The 22760-nt window shown below is 47.4% G+C and overlaps 1 protein-coding gene across 5 annotated transcripts in view; it reads right to left on the bottom strand.

The window, feature by feature from the left end:
• LOC129843459 (CUGBP Elav-like family member 3) overlaps positions 1 to 22760 on the bottom strand; it is a 175301-nt gene that overhangs the window by 137374 nt on the left and 15167 nt on the right. For 3 of the 5 annotated variants that reach the window (XR_008757856.1, XM_055912177.1, XM_055912176.1), the window contains exons 4-6: positions 21143 to 21278; positions 20391 to 20591; positions 19626 to 19691 (exon numbers count right to left, since the gene is read on the bottom strand). Coding sequence is in view for 4 of the 5 variants with exons in the window: in XM_055912177.1 (XP_055768152.1) it covers positions 19626 to 19691; positions 20391 to 20591; positions 21143 to 21278 (403 nt within the window). In the remaining variant the exon portion in view is untranslated. The remainder of the gene's footprint in view (positions 1 to 19625; positions 19692 to 20390; positions 20592 to 21142; positions 21279 to 22760) is intronic. The other 2 variants (XM_055912179.1, XM_055912178.1) reach the window with 1 other exon arrangement.

Here is a 22760-nt window from a genome sequence, read left to right on the forward strand (position 1 = left end):
TAGATTCACCTCTGACCCTGTACCAGAGGGATCATCAACTAGATTCACATCTGACCCTGTACCCCGGGGATCATCAACTAGAATCACCTCTGACCCTGTACCACAGGGATCATCAACTAGATTCACATCTGACCCTGTACCCCAGGGATCATCAACTAGATTCACCTCTGACCCTGTACCACAGGGATCATCAACTAGATTCACCTCTGACCCTGTACCACAGGGATCATCAACTAGATTCAACTCTGACCCTGTACCACAGGGATCATCAACTAGATTCACCTCTGACCCTGTACCACAGGGATCATCACCTGGGATCATCTCCTAGAATCACCTCTGACCCTATACCATAGGGATCATCAACTAGAATCACATCTGACCCTGTACCACAGGGATCATCAACTAGATTCACCTCTGACCCTGTACACCAGGGATCCTCAACTAGAATCACCTCTGACCCTGTACCACAGGGATCATCAACTAGATTAACCTCTGACACTGTACCACAGGGATCATTACCTAGAGTCACCTCTGAGCCTGTACCATAGGGATCATCAACTATAATCACCTCTGACCCTGTACCACAGGGATCATCAACTAGATTCACCTCTGACCCTGTACCACAGGGATCATCAACTAGATTCACCTCTGACCCTGTACCATAGGGATCGTCAACTAGAATCACCTCTGACCCTGTACCACAGGGATCATCACCTAGAATCACCTCTGACCCTGTACCACAGGGATCATCAACTAGATGAACCTCTGACCCTGTACCACAGGGTTCATCACCTAGAATCACCTCTGACCCTGTACCATAGGGATCATCAACTAGATTCACCTCTGACCCTGTACCATAGGGATCATTAACTAGATTCACCTCTGACCCTGTACCCCAGGGATCATTAACTAGAATCACCTCTGACCCTGTACCACAGGGGTCATCAACTAGATTAACCTCTGACCCTGTACCACAGGGATCATCAACTAGATTCACCACTGACCCTGTACCAGAGGGATCATCAACTAGATTCACATCTGACCCTGTACCCCGGGGATCATCAACTAGAATCACCTCTGAACCTGTACCACAGGGATCATCAACTAGATTCACATCTGACCCTGTACCCCAGGGATCATCAACTAGAATCACCTCTGACCCTGTACCACAGGGATCATCAACTAGATTCACCTCTGACCCTGTACCACAGGGATCATCAACTAGATTCACCTCTGACCCTGTACCATAGGGATCGTCAACTTGAATCACCTCTGACCCTGTACCACAGGGATCATCACCTAGAATCACCTCTGACCCTGTACCACAGGGATCATCAACTAGATGAACCTCTGACCCTGTACCACAGGGATCATCACCTAGAATCACCTCTGACCCTGTACCATAGGGATCATTAACTAGAATCACCTCTGACCCTGTACCACAGGGATCATCAACTAGATTAACCTCTGACCCTGTACCATAGGGATCATCAACTAGATTCACCTCTGACCCTGTACAATAGGGATCATCAACTAGATTCACATCTGACCCTGTACCATAGGGATCATTATCTAGAATCACCTCTGACCCTGTACCACAGGGATCATCAACTAGATTCACCTCTGACCCTGTACCATAGGGATCATTAACTAGAATCACCTCTGACCCTGTACCACAGGGATCATCAACTAGATTAACCTCTGACCCTGTACAATAGGGATCATCAACTAGATTCACATCTGACCCTGTACCCCAGGGATCATCAACTAGATTTACCTCTGACCCTGTACCATAGGGTTCATCAACTAGATTCACCTCTGACCCTGTACCCCAGGGATCATCAACTAGATTCACCTCTGACCCTGTGCCACAGGGATTATCAACTAGATTCACCTCTGACCCTGTACCCCAGGGATCTTCAACTAGATTTACCTCTGACCCTGTACCACAGGGATCATCAACTAGATTCACCTCTGACCCTGTACCACAGGGACCATCACCTAGAATCACCTCTGACCCTGTACCATAGGGATCACCAACTAGATTCACCTCTGACCCTGTACCACATGGATCATCACCTAGATTCACCTCTGACCCTGTACCACATGGATTATCACCTAGATTCACCTCTGACCCTTTACCACAGGGATCATCAACTAGATTCACCTCTGACCCTGTACCACAGGGATCATCAACTAGATTAACCTCTGACCCTGTACCACAGGGATCATCAACTAGATTCACCTCTGACCCTGTACCACAGTGATCTTCAACTAGATTAACCTCTGACCCTGTACCAAAGGGATCACCAACTAGATTAACCTCTGACCCTGTACCACAGGGATCATCAACTAGATTAACCTCTGACCCTGTACCATAGGGATCACCAACTAGATTCACCTCTGACCCTGTACCACAGGGATCATCACCTGGGATCATCACCTAGAATCACCTCTGACCCTGTACCATAGGGATCATCAACTAGATTCACATCTGACCCTGTACCCCAGGGATCATCAACTAGAATCACCTCTGACCCTGTACCACAGGGATCATCAACTAGATTTACCTCTGACCCTGTACCACAGGGATCATCAACTAGATTAACCTCTGACCCTGTACCACAGGGACCATCACCTAGATTCACCTCTGACCCTGTACCACAGGGATCATCAACTTGATTCACCACTGACCCTGTACCACATGGATCATCACCTAGATTCACCTCTGACCCTGTACCACAGGGATCATCAACTTGATTCACCTCTGACCCTGTACCATAGGTATCATCAACTAGATTCACCTCTGACCCTGTACCACAGGGATCATCAACTAGATTCACCTCTGACCCTGTACCATAGGGATCATCAACTAGATTCAACTCTGACCCTGTACCACAGGGATCATCAACTAGATTCACCTCTGACCCTGTACCACAGGGATCATCAACTAGATTAACCTCTGACCCGGTACCACAGGGATCATCACCTGGGATCATCTCCTAGAATCACCTCTGACCCTGTACCCCAGGGATCATTAACTAGAATCACCTCTGACCCTGTACCATAGGGATCATCAACTAGATTCACATCTGACCCTGTACCCCAGGGATCATCAACTAGATTCACCTCTGACCCTGTACCACAGGGATTATCAACTAGATTCACCTCTGACCCTGTACCCCAGGGATTATCAACTAGATTTACCTCTGACCCTGTACCACAGGGATCATCAACTAGATTCACCTCTGACCCTGTACCACAGGGACCATCACCTAGAATCACCTCTGACCCTGTGCCACAGGGATCATCAACTAGATTAACCTCTGACCCTGTACCACAGGGATCATAAACTAGATTAACCTCTGACCCTGTACCACAGGGATCATCAACTAGATTCACCTCTGACCCTGTACCACAGGGATCATCAACTAGATTAACCTCTGACCCTGTACCACAGGGATCATCAACTAGATTCACCTCTGACCCTGTACCACATGGATCATCACCTAGATTAACCTCTGACCCTGTACCATAGGGATCATCAACTAGATTAACCTCTGACCCTGTACCACAGGGATCATCAACTAGATTCACCTCTGACCCTGTACCACAGGGATCATCAACTAGATTAACCTCTGACCCTGTACCCCAGGGATCATCAACTAGAATCACCTCTGACCCTGTACAATAGGGATCACCACCTAGATTCACCTCTGACCCTGTACCCCAGGGATCTTCAACTAGATTAACCTCTGACCCTGTACCATAGGGATCACCACCTAGATTCACCTCTGACCCTGTACCACAGGGATCATCAACTAGATTCACCTCTGACCCTGTACCACAGGGATCATCACCTGGGATCATCACCTAGAATCACCTCTGACCCTGTACCATAGGGATCATCAACTAGAATCACATCTGACCCTGTACCACAGGGATCATCAACTAGATTCACCTCTGACCCTGTAACCCAGGGATCAACACCTAGATTAACCTCTGACCCTGTACCACAGGGATCACCACCTAGATTCACCTCTGACCCTGTACCACAGGGATAATCAACTAGATTAACCTCTGACCCTGTACCACATGGATCATCACCTAGATTCACCTCTGACCCTGTACCATAGGGATCATCACCTAGATTCACCTCTGACCCTGTACCACAGGGATAATCAACTAGATTAACCTCTGACCCTGTACCACAGGGTCATCAACTAGATTCACCTCTGACCTCTTCCCCAGGGATCATCAACTAGATTTACCTCTGACACTGTACCACAGGGATCATTACCTAGAATTACCTCTGACCCTGTACCACAGGGATCATCAACTAGATTAACCTCTGACACTGTACCACAGGGATCATTACCTAGAATCACCTCTGAGCCTGTACCATAGGGATCATCAACTAGAATCACCTCTGACCCTGTACCACAGGGATCATCAACTAGATTCACCTCTGACCCTGTACCACAGGGATCATCAACTAGATTCACCTCTGACCCTGTACCATAGGGATCGTCAACTAGAATCACCTCTGACCCTGTACCACAGGGATCATCACCTAGAATCACCTCTGACCCTGTACCACATGGATCATCAACTAGATGAACCTCTGACCCTGTACCACAGGGATTATCAACTAGATTCACCTCTGACCCTGTACCCCAGGGATTATCAACTAGATTTACCTCTGACCCTGTACCACAGGGATCATCAACTAGATTCACCTCTGACCCTGTACCACAGGGACCATCACCTAGAATCACCTCTGACCCTGTGCCACAGGGATCATCAACTAGATTAACCTCTGACCCTGTACCACAGGGATCATCAACTAGATTCACCTCTGACCCTGTAACACAGGGATCATCAACTAGATTAACATCTGACCCTGTACCACAGGGATCATTACCTAGAATAACCTCTGACCCTGTACCATGGGGATCATCAACAATAATCACCTCTGACCCTGTACCACATGGATTATCAACTAGATTCACCTCTGACCCTGTACCCCAGGGATCATCAACTAGATTAACCTCTGACCCTGTACCACAGGGATCATCAACTAGATTCACCTCTGACCCTGTACCACAGGGATCATCAACTAGATTAACCTCTGACCCTGTACCACAGGGATCATCAACTAGATTCACCTCTGACCCTGTACCACATGGATCATCACCTAGATTAACCTCTGACCCTGTACCACAGGGATCATCAACTAGATTAACCTCTGACCCTGTACCACAGGGATCATCAACTAGATTCACCTCTGACCCTGTACCACAGGGATCATCAACTAGATTAACCTCTGACCCTGTACCCCAGGGATCATCAACTAGAATCACCTCTGACCATGTACCACAGTGATCTTCAACTAGATTAACCTCTGACCCTGTACCATAGGGATCACCACCTAGATTCACCTCTGACCCTGTACCACAGGGATCATCAACTAGATTCACCTCTGACCCTGTACCACAGGGATCATCACCTGGGATCATCACCTAGAATCACCTCTGACCCTGTACCATAGGGATCATCAACTAGAATCACATCTGACCCTGTACCACAGGGATCATCAACTAGATTCACCTCTGACCCTGTACCACAGGGATAATCAACTAGATTAACCTCTGACCCTGTACCACATGGATCATCACCTAGATTCACCTCTGACCCTGTACCATAGGGATCATCACCTAGATTCACCTCTGACCCTGTACCACAGGGATAATCAACTAGATTAACCTCTGACCCTGTACCACAGGGTCATCAACTAGATTCACCTCTGACCTCTTCCCCAGGGATCATCAACTAGATTTACCTCTGACACTGTACCACAGGGATCATTACCTAGAATTACCTCTGACCCTGTACCACAGGGATCATCAACTAGATTAACCTCTGACACTGTACCACAGGGATCATTACCTAGAATCACCTCTGAGCCTGTACCATAGGGATCATCAACTAGAATCACCTCTGACCCTGTACCACAGGGATCATCAACTAGATTCACCTCTGACCCTGTACCACAGGGATCATCAACTAGATTCACCTCTGACCCTGTACCATAGGGATCGTCAACTAGAATCACCTCTGACCCTGTACCACAGGGATCATCACCTAGAATCACCTCTGACCCTGTACCACATGGATCATCAACTAGATGAACCTCTGACCCTGTACCACAGGGATCATCACCTAGAATCACCTCTGACCCTGTACCTCAGGGATCATCAACTAAATTCACCTCTGACCCTGTACCACAGGGATTATCAACTAGATTCACCTCTGACCCTGTACCCCAGGGATCATCAACTAGATTTACCTCTGACCCTGTACCACAGGGATCATCAACTAGATTCACCTCTGACCCTGTACCCCAGGGATCATCAACTAGATTCACCTCCAACCCTGTACCATAGGGATCATCAACTAGAATCACCTCTGACCCTGTACCACAGGGATCATCAACTAGATTAACCTCTGACCCTGTACCACAGGGACCATCAACTAGATTCACCTCTGACCATGTAACACAGGGATCATCAACTAGATTAACCTCTGACCCTGTACCACAGTGATCATTACCTAGAATAACCTCTGACCCTGTACCATGGGGATCATCAACAAGAATCACCTCTGACCCTGTACCACATGGATTATCAACTAGATTCACCTCTGACCCTGTACCACAGGGATCATCAACTAGATTCACCTCTGACCCTGTACCATAGGGATCGTCAACTAGAATCACCTCTGACCCTGTACCACAGGGATCATCACCTAGAATCACCTCTGACCCTGTACCACATGGATCATCAACTAGATGAACCTCTGACCCTGTACCACAGGGATCATCACCTAGAATCACCTCTGACCCTGTACCATAGGGATCACCAACTAGATTCACCTCTGACCCTGTACCTCAGGGATCATCAACTAAATTCACCTCTGACCCTGTACCACAGGGATTATCAACTAGATTCACCTCTGACCCTGTACCCCAGGGATCATCAACTAGATTTACCTCTGACCCTGTACCACAGGGATCATCAACTAGATTCACCTCTGACCCTGTACCCCAGGGATCATCAACTAGATTCACCTCCAACCCTGTACCATAGGGATCATCAACTAGAATCACCTCTGACCCTGTACCACAGGGATCATCAACTAGATTAACCTCTGACCCTGTACCACAGGGACCATCAACTAGATTCACCTCTGACCCTGTAACACAGGGATCATCAACTAGATTAACCTCTGACCCTGTACCACAGGGATCATTACCTAGAAAAACCTCTGACCCTGTACCATGGGGATCATCAACAAGAATCACCTCTGACCCTGTACCACATGGATTATCAACTAGATTCACCTCTGACCCTGTACCCCAGGGATCATCAACTAGATTAACCTCTGACCCTGTACCACAGGGATCATCAACTAGATTCACCTCTGACCCTGTACCACAGGGATCATCAACTAGATTCACCTCTGACCCTGTACCACATGGATCATCACCTAGATTAACCTCTGACCCTGTACCACAGGGATCATCAACTAGATTAACCTCTGACCCTGTACCACAGGGATCATCAACTAGATTCACCTCTGACCCTGTACCACAGGGATCATCAACTAGATTAACCTCTGACCCTGTACCCCAGGGATCATCAACTAGAATCACCTCTGACCCTGTACCACAGTGATCTTCAACTAGATTAACCTCTGACCCTGTACCATAGGGATCACCAACTAGATTCACCTCTGACCCTGTACCACAGGGATCATCAACTAGATTCACCTCTGACCCTGTACCATAGGGATCGTCAACTAGAATCACCTCTGACCCTGTACCACAGGGATCATCACCTAGAATCACCTCTGACCCTGTACCACATGGATCATCAACTAGATGAACCTCTGACCCTGTACCACAGGGATCATCACCTAGAATCACCTCTGACCCTGTACCATAGGGATCACCAACTAGATTCACCTCTGACCCTGTACCTCAGGGATCATCAACTAAATTCACCTCTGACCCTGTACCACAGGGATTATCAACTAGATTCACCTCTGACCCTGTACCCCAGGGATCATCAACTAGATTTACCTCTGACCCTGTACCACAGGGATCATCAACTAGATTCACCTCTGACCCTGTACCCCAGGGATCATCAACTAGATTCACCTCCAACCCTGTACCATAGGGATCATCAACTAGAATCACCTCTGACCCTGTACCACAGGGATCATCAACTAGATTAACCTCTGACCCTGTACCACAGGGACCATCAACTAGATTCACCTCTGACCCTGTAACACAGGGATCATCAACTAGATTAACCTCTGACCCTGTACCATAGGGATCATTACCTAGAAAAACCTCTGACCCTGTACCATGGGGATCATCAACAAGAATCACCTCTGACCCTGTACCACATGGATTATCAACTAGATTCACCTCTGACCCTGTACCCCAGGGATCATCAACTAGATTAACCTCTGACCCTGTACCACAGGGATCATCAACTAGATTCACCTCTGACCCTGTACCACAGGGATCATCAACTAGATTCACCTCTGACCCTGTACCACATGGATCATCACCTAGATTAACCTCTGACCCTGTACCACAGGGATCATCAACTAGATTAACCTCTGACCCTGTACCACAGGGATCATCAACTAGATTCACCTCTGACCCTGTACCACAGGGATCATCAACTAGATTAACCTCTGACCCTGTACCCCAGGGATCATCAACTAGAATCACCTCTGACCCTGTACCACAGTGATCTTCAACTAGATTAACCTCTGACCCTGTACCATAGGGATCACCAACTAGATTCACCTCTGACCCTGTACCACAGGGATCATCAACTAGATTCACCTCTGACCCTGTACCACAGGGATCATCACCTGGGATCATCACCTAGAATCACCTCTGACCCTGTACCATAGGGATCATCAACTAGAATCACATCTGACCCTGTACCACAGGGATCATCAACTAGATTCACCTCTGACCCTGTAACCCAGGGATCATCACCTAGATTAACCTCTGACCCTGTACCACAGGGATCACCACCTAGATTCACCTCTGACCCTGTACCACAGGGATAATCAACTAGATTAACCTCTGACCCTGTACCACATGGATCATCACCTAGATTCACCTCTGACCCTGTACCATAGGGATCATCACCTAGATTCACCTCTGACCCTGTACCACAGGGATAATCAACTAGATTAACCTCTGACCCTGTACCACAGGGTCATCAACTAGATTCACCTCTGACCTCTACCCCAGGGATCATCAACTAGATTTACCTCTGACACTGTACCACAGGGATCATTACCTAGAATTACCTCTGACCCTGTACCACAGGGATCATCAACTAGATTAACCTCTGACACTGTACCACAGGGATCATTACCTAGAATCACCTCTGAGCCTGTACCATAGGGATCATCAACTAGAATCACCTCTGACCCTGTACCACAGGGATCATCAACTAGATTCACCTCTGACCCTGTACCATAGGGATCGTCAACTAGAATCACCTCTGACCCTGTACCACAGGGATCATCACCTAGAATCACCTCTGACCCTGTACCACATGGATCATCAACTAGATGAACCTCTGACCCTGTACCATAGGGATCACCAACTAGATTCACCTCTGACCCTGTACCTCAGGGATCATCAACTAAATTCACCTCTGACCCTGTACCACAGGGATTATCAACTAGATTAACCTCTGACCCTGTACCCCAGGGATCATCAACTAGATTTACCTCTGACCCTGTACCACAGGGATCATCAACTAGATTCACCTCTGACCCTGTACCCCAGGGATCATCAACTAGATTCACCTCTAACCCTGTACCATAGGGATCATCAACTAGAATCACCTCTGACCCTGTACCACAGGGATCATCAACTAGATTAACCTCTGACCCTGTACCACAGGGATCATCAACTAGATTCACCTCTGACCCTGTACCACATGGATCATCACCTAGATTCACCTCTGACCCTGTACCACAGGGATCATCAACTAGATTAACCTCTGACCCTGTACCACAGGGATCATCAACTAGATTCACCTCTGACCCTGTACCACAGGGATCACCAACTAGATTAACCTCTGACCCTGTACCACAGGGATCATCAACTAGATTAACCTCTGACCCTGTACCACAGTGATCTTCAACTAGATTAACCTCTGACCCTGTACCACAGGGATCATCAACTAGATTAACCTCTGACCCTGTACCACAGGGATCATCAACTAGATTCACCTCTGACCCTGTACCACAGGGATCATCAACTAGATTAACCTCTGACCCTGTACCACAGGGATCATCAACTAGATTCACCTCTGACCCTGTACCACATGGATCATCACCTAGATTAACCTCTGACCCTGTACCACAGGGATCATCAACTAGATTAACCTCTGACCCTGTACCACAGGGATCATCAACTAGATTCACCTCTGACCCTGTACCACAGGGATCATCAACTAGATTAACCTCTGACCCTGTACCCCAGGGATCATCAACTAGAATCACCTCTGACCCTGTACCACAGTGATCTTCAACTAGATTAACCTCTGACCCTGTACCATAGGGATCACCAACTAGATTCACCTCTGACCCTGTACCACAGGGATCATCAACTATATTCACCTCTGACCCTGTACCACAGGGATCATCACCTGGGATCATCACCTAGAATCACCTCTGACCCTGTACCATAGGGATCATCAACTAGAATCACATCTGACCCTGTACCACAGGGATCATCAACTAGATTCACCTCTGACCCTGTACCCCAGGGATCATCACCTAGATTAACCTCTGACCCTGTACCACAGGGATCACCACCTAGATTCACCTCTGACCCTGTACCACAGGGATAATCAACTAGATTAACCTCTGACCCTGTACCACAGGGATAATCAACTAGATTAACCTCTGACCTCTACCCCAGGGATCATCAACTAGATTTACCTCTGACACTGTACCACAGGGATCATTACCTAGAATTACCTCTGACCCTGTACCACAGGGATCATCAACTAGATTAACCTCTGACACTGTACCACAGGGATCATTACCTAGAATCACCTCTGAGCCTGTACCATAGGGATCATCAACTAGAATCACCTCTGACCCTGTACCACAGGGATCATCAACTAGATTCACCTCTGACCCTGTACCACAGGGATCATCAACTAGATTCACCTCTGACCCTGTACCATAGGGATCGTCAACTAGAATCACCTCTGACCCTGTACCACAGGGATCATCACCTAGAATCACCTCTGACCCTGTACCACATGGATCATCAACTAGATGAACCTCTGACCCTGTACCACAGGGATCATCACCTAGAATCACCTCTGACCCTGTACCATAGGGATCACCAACTAGATTCACCTCTGACCCTGTACCTCAGGGATCATCAACTAAATTCACCTCTGACCCTGTACCACAGGGATTATCAACTAGATTCACCTCTGACCCTGTACCCCAGGGATCATCAACTAGATTTACCTCTGACCCTGTACCACAGGGATCATCAACTAGATTCACCTCTGACCCTGTACCCCAGGGATCATCAACTAGATTCACCTCCAACCCTGTACAATAGGGATCATCAACTAGAATCACCACTGACCCTGTACCACAGGGATCATCAACTAGATTAACCTCTGACCCTGTACCACAGGGATCATCAACTAGATTCACCTCTGACCCTGTACCACATGGATCATCACCTAGATTCACCTCTGACCCTGTACCACAGGGATCATCAACTAGATTAACCTCTGACCCTGTACCACAGGGATCATCAACTAGATTCACCTCTGACCCTGTACCACAGGGATCACCAACTAGATTAACCTCTGACCCTGTACCACAGGGATCATCAACTAGATTAACCTCTGACCCTGTACCACAGTGATCTTCAACTAGATTAACCTCTGACCCTGTACCACAGGGATCATCAACTAGATTAACCTCTGACCCTGTACCACAGGGATCATCAACTAGATTCACCTCTGACCCTGTACCACAGGGATCATCAACTAGATTAACCTCTGACCCTTTACCACAGGGATCATCAACTAGATTCACCTCTGACCCTGTACCACAGGGATCATCAACTAGATTAACCTCTGACCCTGTACCCCAGGGATCATCAACTAGAATCACCTCTGACCCTGTACCACAGTGATCTTCAACTAGATTAACCTCTGACCCTGTACCATAGGGATCACCAACTAGATTCACCTCTGACCCTGTACCACAGGGATCATCAACTAGATTCACCTCTGACCCTGTACCACAGGGATCATCACCTGGGATCATCACCTAGAATCACCTCTGACCCTGTACCATAGGGATCATCAACTAGAATCACATCTGACCCTGTACCACAGGGATCATCAACTAGATTCACCTCTGACCCTGTAACCCAGGGATCATCACCTAGATTAACCTCTGACCCTGTACCACAGGGATCACCACCTAGATTCACCTCTGACCCTGTACCACAGGGATAATCAACTAGATTAACCTCTGACCCTGTACCACATGGATCATCACCTAGATTCACCTCTGACCCTGTACCATAGGGATCATCACCTAGATTCACCTCTGACCCTGTACCACAGGGATAATCAACTCGATTAACCTCTGACCCTGTACCACAGGCTCATCAACTAGATTCACCTCTGACCTCTACCCCAGGGATCATCAACTAGATTTACCTCTGACACTGTACCACAGGGATCATTACCTAGAATTACCTCTGACCCTGTACCACATGGATCATCAACTAGATGAACCTCTGACCCTGTACCACAGGGATCATCACCTAGAATCACCTCTGACCCTGTACCATAGGGATCACAAACTAGATTCACCTCTGACCCTGTACCTCAGGGATCATCAACTAAATTCACCTCTGACCCTGTACCACAGGGATTATCAACTAGATTCACCTCTGACCCTGTACCCCAGGGATCATCAACTAGATTTACCTCTGACCCTGTACCACAGGGATCATCAACTAGATTCACCTCTGACCCTGTACCCCAGGGATCATCAACTAGATTCACCTCCAACCCTGTACCATAGGGATCATCAACTAGAATCACCTCTGACCCTGTACCACAGGGATCATCAACTAGATTAACCTCTGACCCTGTACCACAGGGATCATCAACTAGATTCACCTCTGACCCTGTACCACATGGATCATCACCTAGATTCACCTCTGACCCTGTACCACAGGGATCATCAACTAGATTAACCTCTGACCCTGTACCACAGGGATCATCAACTAGATTCACCTCTGACCCTGTACCACAGGGATCACCAACTAGATTAACCTCTGACCCTGTACCACAGGGATCATCAAATAGATTAACCTCTGACCCTGTACCACAGTGATCTTCAACTAGATTAACCTCTGACCCTGTACCACAGGGATCATCAACTAGATTAACCTCTGACCCTGTACCACAGGGATCATCAACTAGATTCACCTCTGACCCTGTACCACAGGGATCATCAACTAGATTAACCTCTGACCCTTTACCACAGGGATCATCAACTAGATTCACCTCTGACCCTGTACCACAGGGATCATCAACTAGATTAACCTCTGACCCTGTACCCCAGGGATCATCAACTAGAATCACCTCTGACCCTGTACCACAGTGATCTTCAACTAGATTAACCTCTGACCCTGTACCATAGGGATCACCAACTAGATTCACCTCTGACCCTGTACCACAGGGATCATCAACTAGATTCACCTCTGACCCTGTACCACAGGGATCATCACCTGGGATCATCACCTAGAATCACCTCTGACCCTGTACCATAGGGATCATCAACTAGAATCACATCTGACCCTGTACCACAGGGATCATCAACTAGATTCACCTCTGACCCTGTACCCCAGGGATCATCACCTAGATTAACCTCTGACCCTGTACCACAGGGATCACCACCTAGATTCACCTCTGACCCTGTACCACAGGGATAATCAACTAGATTAACCTCTGACCCTGTACCACATGGATCATCACCTAGATTCACCTCTGACCCTGTACCATAGGGATCATCACCTAGATTCACCTCTGACCCTGTACCACAGGGATAATCAACTAGATTAACCTCTGACCCTGTACCACAGGGTCATCAACTAGATTCACCTCTGACCTCTACCCCAGGGATCATCAACTAGATTTACCTCTGACACTGTACCACAGGGATCATTACCTAGAATTACCTCTGACCCTGTACCACAGGGATCATCAACTAGATTAACCTTTGACACTGTACCACAGGGATCATTACCTAGAATCACCTCTGAGCCTGTACCATAGGGATCATCAACTAGAATCACCTCTGACCCTGTACCACAGGGATCATCAACTAGATTCACCTCTGACCCTGTACCACAGGGATCATCAACTAGATTCACCTCTGACCCTGTACCATAGGGATCGTCAACTAGAATAACCTCTGACCCTGTACCACAGGGATCATCACCTAGAATCACCTCTGACCCTGTACCACAGGGATCATCAACTAGATGAACCTCTGACCCTGTACCACAGGGATCATCACCTAGAATCACCTCTGACCCTGTACCATAGGGATCACCAACTAGATTCACCTCTGACCCTGTACCTCAGGGATCATCAACTAAATTCACCTCTGACCCTGTACCACAGGGATTATCAACTAGATCCACCTCTGACCCTGTACCCCAGGGATCATCAACTAGATTTACCTCTGACCCTGTACCACAGGGATCATCAACTAGATTCACCTCTGACCCTGTACCCCAGGGATCATCAACTAGATTCACCTCCAACCCTGTACCATAGGGATCATCAACTAGAATCACCTCTGACCCTGTACCACAGGGATCATCAACTAGATTAACCTCTGACCCTGTACCACAGGGATCATCAACTAGATTCACCTCTGACCCTGTACCACATGGATCATCACCTAGATTCACCTCTGACCCTGTACCACAGGGATCATCAACTAGATTCACCTCTGACCCTGTACCACAGGGATCACCAACTAGATTAACCTCTGACCCTGTACCACAGGGATCATCAACTAGATTAACCTCTGACCCTGTACCACAGTGATCTTCAACTAGATTAACCTCTGACCCTGTACCACAGGGATCATCACCTAGATTCACCTCTGACCCTGTACCATAGGGATCATCAACTAGATGAACCTCTGACCCTGTACCACAGGGATCATCACCTAGAATCACCTCTGACCCTGTACCATAGGGATCACCAACTAGATTCACCTCTGACCCTGTACCTCAGGGATCATCAACTAAATTCACCTCTGACCCTGTACCACAGGGATTATCAACTAGATTCACCTCTGACCCTGTACCCCAGGGATCATCAACTAGATTTACCTCTGACCCTGTACCACAGGGATCATCAACTAGATTCACCTCTGACCCTGTACCCCAGGGATCATCAACTAGATTCACCTCCAACCCTGTACCATAGGGATCATCAACTAGAATCACCTCTGACCCTGTACCACAGGGATCATCAACTAGATTAACCTCTGACCCTGTACCACAGGGATCATCAACTAGATTCACCTCTGACCCTGTACCACATGGATCATCACCTAGATTCACCTCTGACCCTGTACCACAGGGATCATCAACTAGATTCACCTCTGACCCTGTACCACAGGGATCACCAACTAGATTAACCTCTGACCCTGTACCACAGGGATCATCAACTAGATTAACCTCTGACCCTGTACCACAGTGATCTTCAACTAGATTAACCTCTGACCCTGTACCACAGGGATCATCACCTAGATTCACCTCTGACCCTGTACCACAGGGATCATCAACTAGATTAACCTCTGACCCTGTACCACAGGGATCAACTAGATTCACCTCTGACACTGTACCACAGGGATCACCAACTAGATTAACCTCTGACCCTGTACCACAGGGATCATCAACTAGATTAACCTCTGACCCTGTACCACAGTGATCTTCAACTAGATTAACCTCTGACCCTGTACCACAGGGATCACCAACTAGATTAACCTCTGACCCTGTACCACAGGGATCATCAACTAGATTAACCTCTGACCCTGTACCATAGGGATCACCAACTAGATTCACCTCTGACCCTGTACCACAGGGATCATCAACTATATTAACCTCTGACCCTGTACCACAGGGATCATCACCTGGGATCATCACCTAGAATCACCTCTGACCCTGTACCATAGGGATCATCAACTAGAATCACATCTGACCTCTACCACAGGGATCATCAACTAGATTAATCTCTGACCCTGTACCACAGTGATCTTCAACTAGATTAACCTCTGACCCTGTACCACATGGATCATCACCTAGATTCACCTCTGACCCTGTACCACAGGGATAATCAACTAGATTAACCTCTGACCCTGTATCACAGGGATCATCAACTAGATTCACCTCGGACCTCTACCACAGGGATCATCAACTAGATTAACCTCTGACCCTGTACCACAGGGATCCTTACCTAGAATCACCTCTGAGCCTGTACCATAGGGATCATCAACTAGAATCACCTCTGACCCTGTACCATAGGGATCATCAACTAGATTCACCTCTGACCCTGTATCATAGGGATCGTCAACTAGAATCACCTCTGACCCTGTACCACAGGGATCATCACCTAGAATCACCTCTGACCCTGTACCACAGGGATCATCAACTAGATGAACCTCTGACCCTGTACCACAGGGATCATCACCTAGAATCACCTCTGACCCTGTACCATAGGGATCACCAACTAGATTCACCTCTGACCCTGTACCATAGGGATCATCACCTAGATTCACCTCTGACCCTGTACCACATGGATCATCACCTAGATTCACCTCTGACCCTGTACCACAGGGATCATCAACTAGATTAACCTCTGACCCTGTACGACAGGGATCATCAACTAGATTAACCTCTGACCCTGTACCACAGGGATCATCAACTAGATTCACCTCTGACCCTGTACCACAGGGATCATCAACTAGATTCACCTCTGACCCTGTACCACAGGGATCATCAACTAGATTAACCTCTGACCCTGTACCACAGGGATCATCAACTAGATTCACATCTGACCCTGTACCCCAGGGATCATCAACTAGATTCACCTCTGACCCTGTACCACAGGGATCATCACCTAGATTCACCTCTGACCCTGTACCACATGGATCATCAACTAGATTAACCTCTGACCCTGTACCACAGGGATAATCAACTAGATTAACCTCTGACCCTGTACCACATAGATCATCACCTAGATTCACCTCTGACCCTGTACCACAGGGATCATCAACTAGATTAACCTCTGACCCTGTAACACATGGATCATCACCTAGATTCTCCTCTGATCCTGTACCACAGGGATCATCAACTAGATTAACCTCTGACCCTGTACCACACGGATCATCAACTAGATTAACCTCTGACCCTGTACCACAGGGATCATCAACTAGATTAACCTCTGACCCTGTACCACAGGGATCATCAACTAGATTCACCTCTGACCCTGTACCACAGGGATCATCAACTAGATTAACCTCTGACCCTGTACCACAGGGATCATCAACTAGATTCACCTCTGACCCTGTACCACAGGGATCATCAACTAGATTAACCTCTGACCCTGTACCATAGGGATCATCACCTAGATTCACCTCTGACCCTGTACCACATGGATCATCACCTAGATTCACCTCTGACCCTGTACCACAGGGATCATCAACTAGATTAACCTCTGACCCTGTACCACAGGGATCATCAACTAGATTAACCTCTGACCCTGTACCACAGGGATCATCAACTAGATTCACCTCTGACCCTGTACCACAGGGATCATCAACTAGATTCACCTCTGACCCTGTACCACAGGGATCATCAACTAGATTAACCTCTGACCCTGTACCACAGGGATCATCAACTAGATTCACATCTGACCCTGTACCCCAGGGATCATCAACTAGATTCACCTCTGACCCTGTACCACAGGGATCATCACCTAGATTCACCTCTGACCCTGTACCACAGGGATTATCAACTAGATTAACCTCTGACCCTGTACCACAGGGATAATCAACTAGATTAACCTCTGACCCTGTACCACATAGATCATCACCTAGATTCACCTCTGACCCTGTACCACAGGGATCATCAACTAGATTAACCTCTGACCCTGTAACACATGGATCATCACCTAGATTCTCCTCTGATCCTGTACCACAGGGATCATCAACTAGATTAACCTCTGACCCTGTACCACAGGGATCATCAACTAGATTAACCTCTGACCCTGTACCACATGGAACATCACCAAGATTCACCTCTGACCCTGTACCACAGGGATCATCAACTAGATTAACCTCTGACCCTGTACCACAGGGATCATCACCTGGGATCATCACCTAGAATTACCTCTGACCCTGTACCCCAGGGATCATCAACTAGATTCACCTCTGACCCTGTACCCCAGGGATCATCAACTAGATTAACCTCTGACCCTGTACCACAGGGATCATCACCTGGGATCATCACCTAGAATTACCTCTGACCCTGTACCCCAGGGATCATCAACTAGATTCACCTCTGACCCTGTACCCCAGGGATCATCAACTAGATTAACCTCTGACCCTGTACCACAGGGATCATCAACTAGATTAACCTCTGACCCTGTACCACAGGGATCATCAACTAGATTAACCTCTGACCCTGTACCACAGGGATCATCAACTAGATTCACCTCTGACCCTGTACCACAGGGATTATCAACTAGATTCACCTCTGACCCTGTACCCCAGGGATCATCACCTAGATTCACCTCTGACCCTGTACCATAGGGATCACAAACTAGATTCACCTCTGACCCTGTACCACAGGGATCATCAACTAGATTAACCTCTGACCCTGTACCACAGGGATCATCAACTAGATTAACCTCTGACCCTTTACCACATGGAACATCACCAAGATTCACCTCTGACCCTGTACCACAGGGATCATCACCTAGATTAACCTCTGACCCTTTACCACAGTGATCTTCAACTAGAATCAGCCGCGGGCTGATATTTTTCTTGAGTCGATGGTCTGGGGGCCGGAACATAATTACAAGTCATTTGTATACTCTAAATTGACCACAAGAATCCCGATATAATGTTTGACTAAAACATAATAATTTCAAACCTTGCTTACATTTGTATACCATCACATATATCTCTCTACTATGCATTGGAAATCATGTTGGAAAAAATATCCAAAATTAAAATCACTTGCTGGTGTTTTTGGTCTTTTATCTCCTAAAATTTGGGTGGCCAAATAAAATCACTGCTGGGGAACCCTGCTGTACCAGTTAATTACTGTCCTGCTCTGAGAGCATGGAGGACTCCATTCTGACAATGCAAAATGAACCCAGTCACTAGAAGTGTCATAGGAGCTGGTAGTGTGTGTGACTGTGGCCCACCTGTGTAGTGCTGCATGCCTGCATACGCCTGCTGGAGAGGATCTAGAGATAATGCTGGACTCTGGGCTGCAGGGAGAGAGGGAGGGAAGCAGGGAGGGAGGGAGGCAGGGATGGAGGGAGAGAGAGAGGGAGAGAGGAAAGGAGATAAGTAGGGAGGGAGAGCGGGAGGGAGGGAAGTAGGAATGCAGGGAGGGAGAGAGGGAGAGAGGGAGTGAAGCAGGACACCAGCGAGGGATGGAGGGAGGGAGGAAGGGAGGGAGAGAGAGAGGGAGAGAGGAAAGGAGATAAGTAGGGAGGGAGAGCGGGAGGGAGGGAAGCAGGAATGCAGGGAGGGAGGGAGGGAGAGAGGGAGGGAGGGAGAGAGGGAGGGAGGCAGGGAGGGAGAGAGAGAGGGAGAGAGGAAAGGAGATAAGTAGGGAGGGAGAACGGGAGGGAGGGAAGCAGGAATGCAGGGAGGGAGGGAGGGAGAGAGGGAGGGAGGGAGAGAGGGAGGGAGGCAGGGAGGGAGAGAGAGAGGGAGAGAGGAAAGGAGATAAGTAGGGAGGGAGAGCGGGAGGGAGGGAAGCAGGAATGCAGGGAGGGAGAGAGGGAGGGAAGCAGGACACCAGGGAGGGAGGGAGGGAGGGAGGGAGGGAGGGAGGGAGGGAGGGAGGGAGTAGCAGAGCGGAGGGAGTGAGTGGCAAAGCAGAGAGTGAATATAGGGAACACATGGAGATATCAGTATTTCTGTGGTAAATATTCTATCTTTGGTAATTCAGCTCGTACCTTGGTACGCATGAATGCCATTGGTGTATAGTGCTTCTGATGCTTGCTGTCCATTGGTTGGTGGACTGTAACCATTGACTCCTAGAGGTGGAGGTAGTGATGGCACGGGCGTGGCTGAGATTGTTGGAGGGGTATTCGTACCTGCAAACCGGGAGGACCAATCACAGTGGAGGAGATATTGTGATTGACAGCTACTAGACTCTATTGGTATAAGAAAGAGAAAAAGGCAGGGCATAAATGCAGGGGAGAAGCAATGATTGGTTAGTGGGGCAAAGGGAGTTAAGGGAAGGGTGCATCTCATTGTAAAGTGGCTTCCTCTTCTTGTCTACCTTCCTCAATCTGAATTGATGTTAAAAAAACTAGACTGGTGAAAGGTAATTCCCAGCTTTCAGATGAGTGTAGAATCGATTAGTGTAGACTGTAAAGAATGCTGATTAGATGAGGAGAAGAAGCTACTTTACACTATTGAGATGCACTCATAAGCAGATGAACTTAGAAACCAATGAAGAGAAGTAAATGTACATCAAATAGACAGACTTGATCTGCATAGCATAGTAAACATAAGATCAATCTATGTTATTACTAACATACAGTATCCGTAAGCATCTGTAAGTGTGTGTGTGTGTGTGTGTGTGTGTGTGTGTGTGTGTGTGTGTGTGTGTGTGTGTGTGTGTGTGTGTGTGTGTGTGTGTGTGTGTGTGTGTGTGTGTGTGTGTGTGTGTGTGTGTGTGTGTGTGTGTGTGTGTGTGTACCAGAGGAAGATGTGATGGGCGTGGCGATGATTCCGTTTGCGTTGAGCGCTGCCATCTGCTGCATCTGTAAACTGGCAACAGTTGCTACAGGAGACAGGTACGCTGACTGAGCAACCAGAGCTTGCTGCTGGACAATCTAGAGAAAGAAAGAAGGAAAAAAAGAGAGAGTGGAGAGAGAGAGTGAGAGAGAGAGGAAAGACAGGGAGAGAGAGATTAGGCCGATATCGGCTAATTATAAAATCCAGAAAAGAGACGTTAAATTCTACAACCGCCTAAAAGGAAGCGAAACCTTCCATAACAAAACAATCCCCAATAGAGAGATGAACCTGGAGAAGAGTCCCCTAAGCAAGCTGGTCCTGGGGCTCTGTTCACAAACACAAACAGAGCCCCAGGACAGCAACACAATTAGACCCAACCAAATCATGAGAAAACAAAAAGATAATTACTTGACACATTGGAAAGAATTAACAAAATAACTGAGTAAACCAGAATGCTATTTGGCCCTAAACAGAGAGTACACAGTGGCAGAATACCTGACCACTGTGACTGACCCTAACTTAAGGAAAGCTTTGACTATGTACAGACACAGTGAGCATAACCTTGCTATTGAGAAAGACCGCCGTAGGCAGACCTGACTTTCAAGAGAAGACAGGCTATGTGCACACTGCCCACAACATGAGGTGGAAACTGAGCTGCACTTCCTAACCTCCTGCCAAATATATAACCATATTAGAGACACATATTTCCCTCAGATTACACAGACCCACAAAGAATTTGACCCACAAAGAACTCCCATATCTACTGGGTGAAATACCACAGTGTACATCACAGCAGCAAGATGTGTGACCTGTTGCCACAAGAAAAGGTCATCCAGTGAAGAACAAACACCATTGTAAATACAACCCATATTTGTTTATTTATTTCCCTTTTGTACTTTAACTATTTGCATATCATTACAACACTGTATATAGACATAATATGACATTTGAAATGTCTTTATTCTTTTGGAACTTCTGTGAGTGTAATGTTTACTGTTGATTTTTTATTGTTTATTTCACTTTTGTATAATATCTACCTCACTTCCTTTGGCAATGTAAACATATGTTTCCCATGCCAATAAAGCCCCTTAAATTGAATATAATTGAGAGACAGGGAGAGAGAGAGAGGGAAGGAAAAAGAGAGGAATATAGAGTGATAGAGAGAGAGGAGGATGAATAGAGATGTAATTACATGTCCATTATATCCAGCCACGGGGTTAATGGCTGTGCAGCAGAAAAGCTGGGGTTACTAGGAAGTGTGTGTGTGTGTGTGTGTGTGTGTGTGTGTGTGTGTGTGTGTGTGTGTGTGTGTGTGTGTGTGTGTGTGTGTGTGTGTGTGTGTGTGTGTGTGTGTGTGTGTGTGTGTGTGTGTGTGTGTGTGTGTGTGTGTGTGTGTGTGTGTTGCTGTGGATTTTGTCGAGAGATGGCTAATGCTAAATGACGTGTCCATTCAGTAATAACATTAGCGCAGATTAGGAGAGTGATAGACCCTTGAAAAACATCACATCCTCTCATACCCAAAGCACCACTCAAACCAGTGTGTGTGTGTATGTGTGTATATGAGTGCCTCCGTGCATGTG

Source organism: Salvelinus fontinalis, unplaced genomic scaffold, assembly GCF_029448725.1.
Source record: "Salvelinus fontinalis isolate EN_2023a unplaced genomic scaffold, ASM2944872v1 scaffold_0140, whole genome shotgun sequence".
Lineage (NCBI taxonomy): Eukaryota > Metazoa > Chordata > Actinopteri > Salmoniformes > Salmonidae > Salvelinus > Salvelinus fontinalis.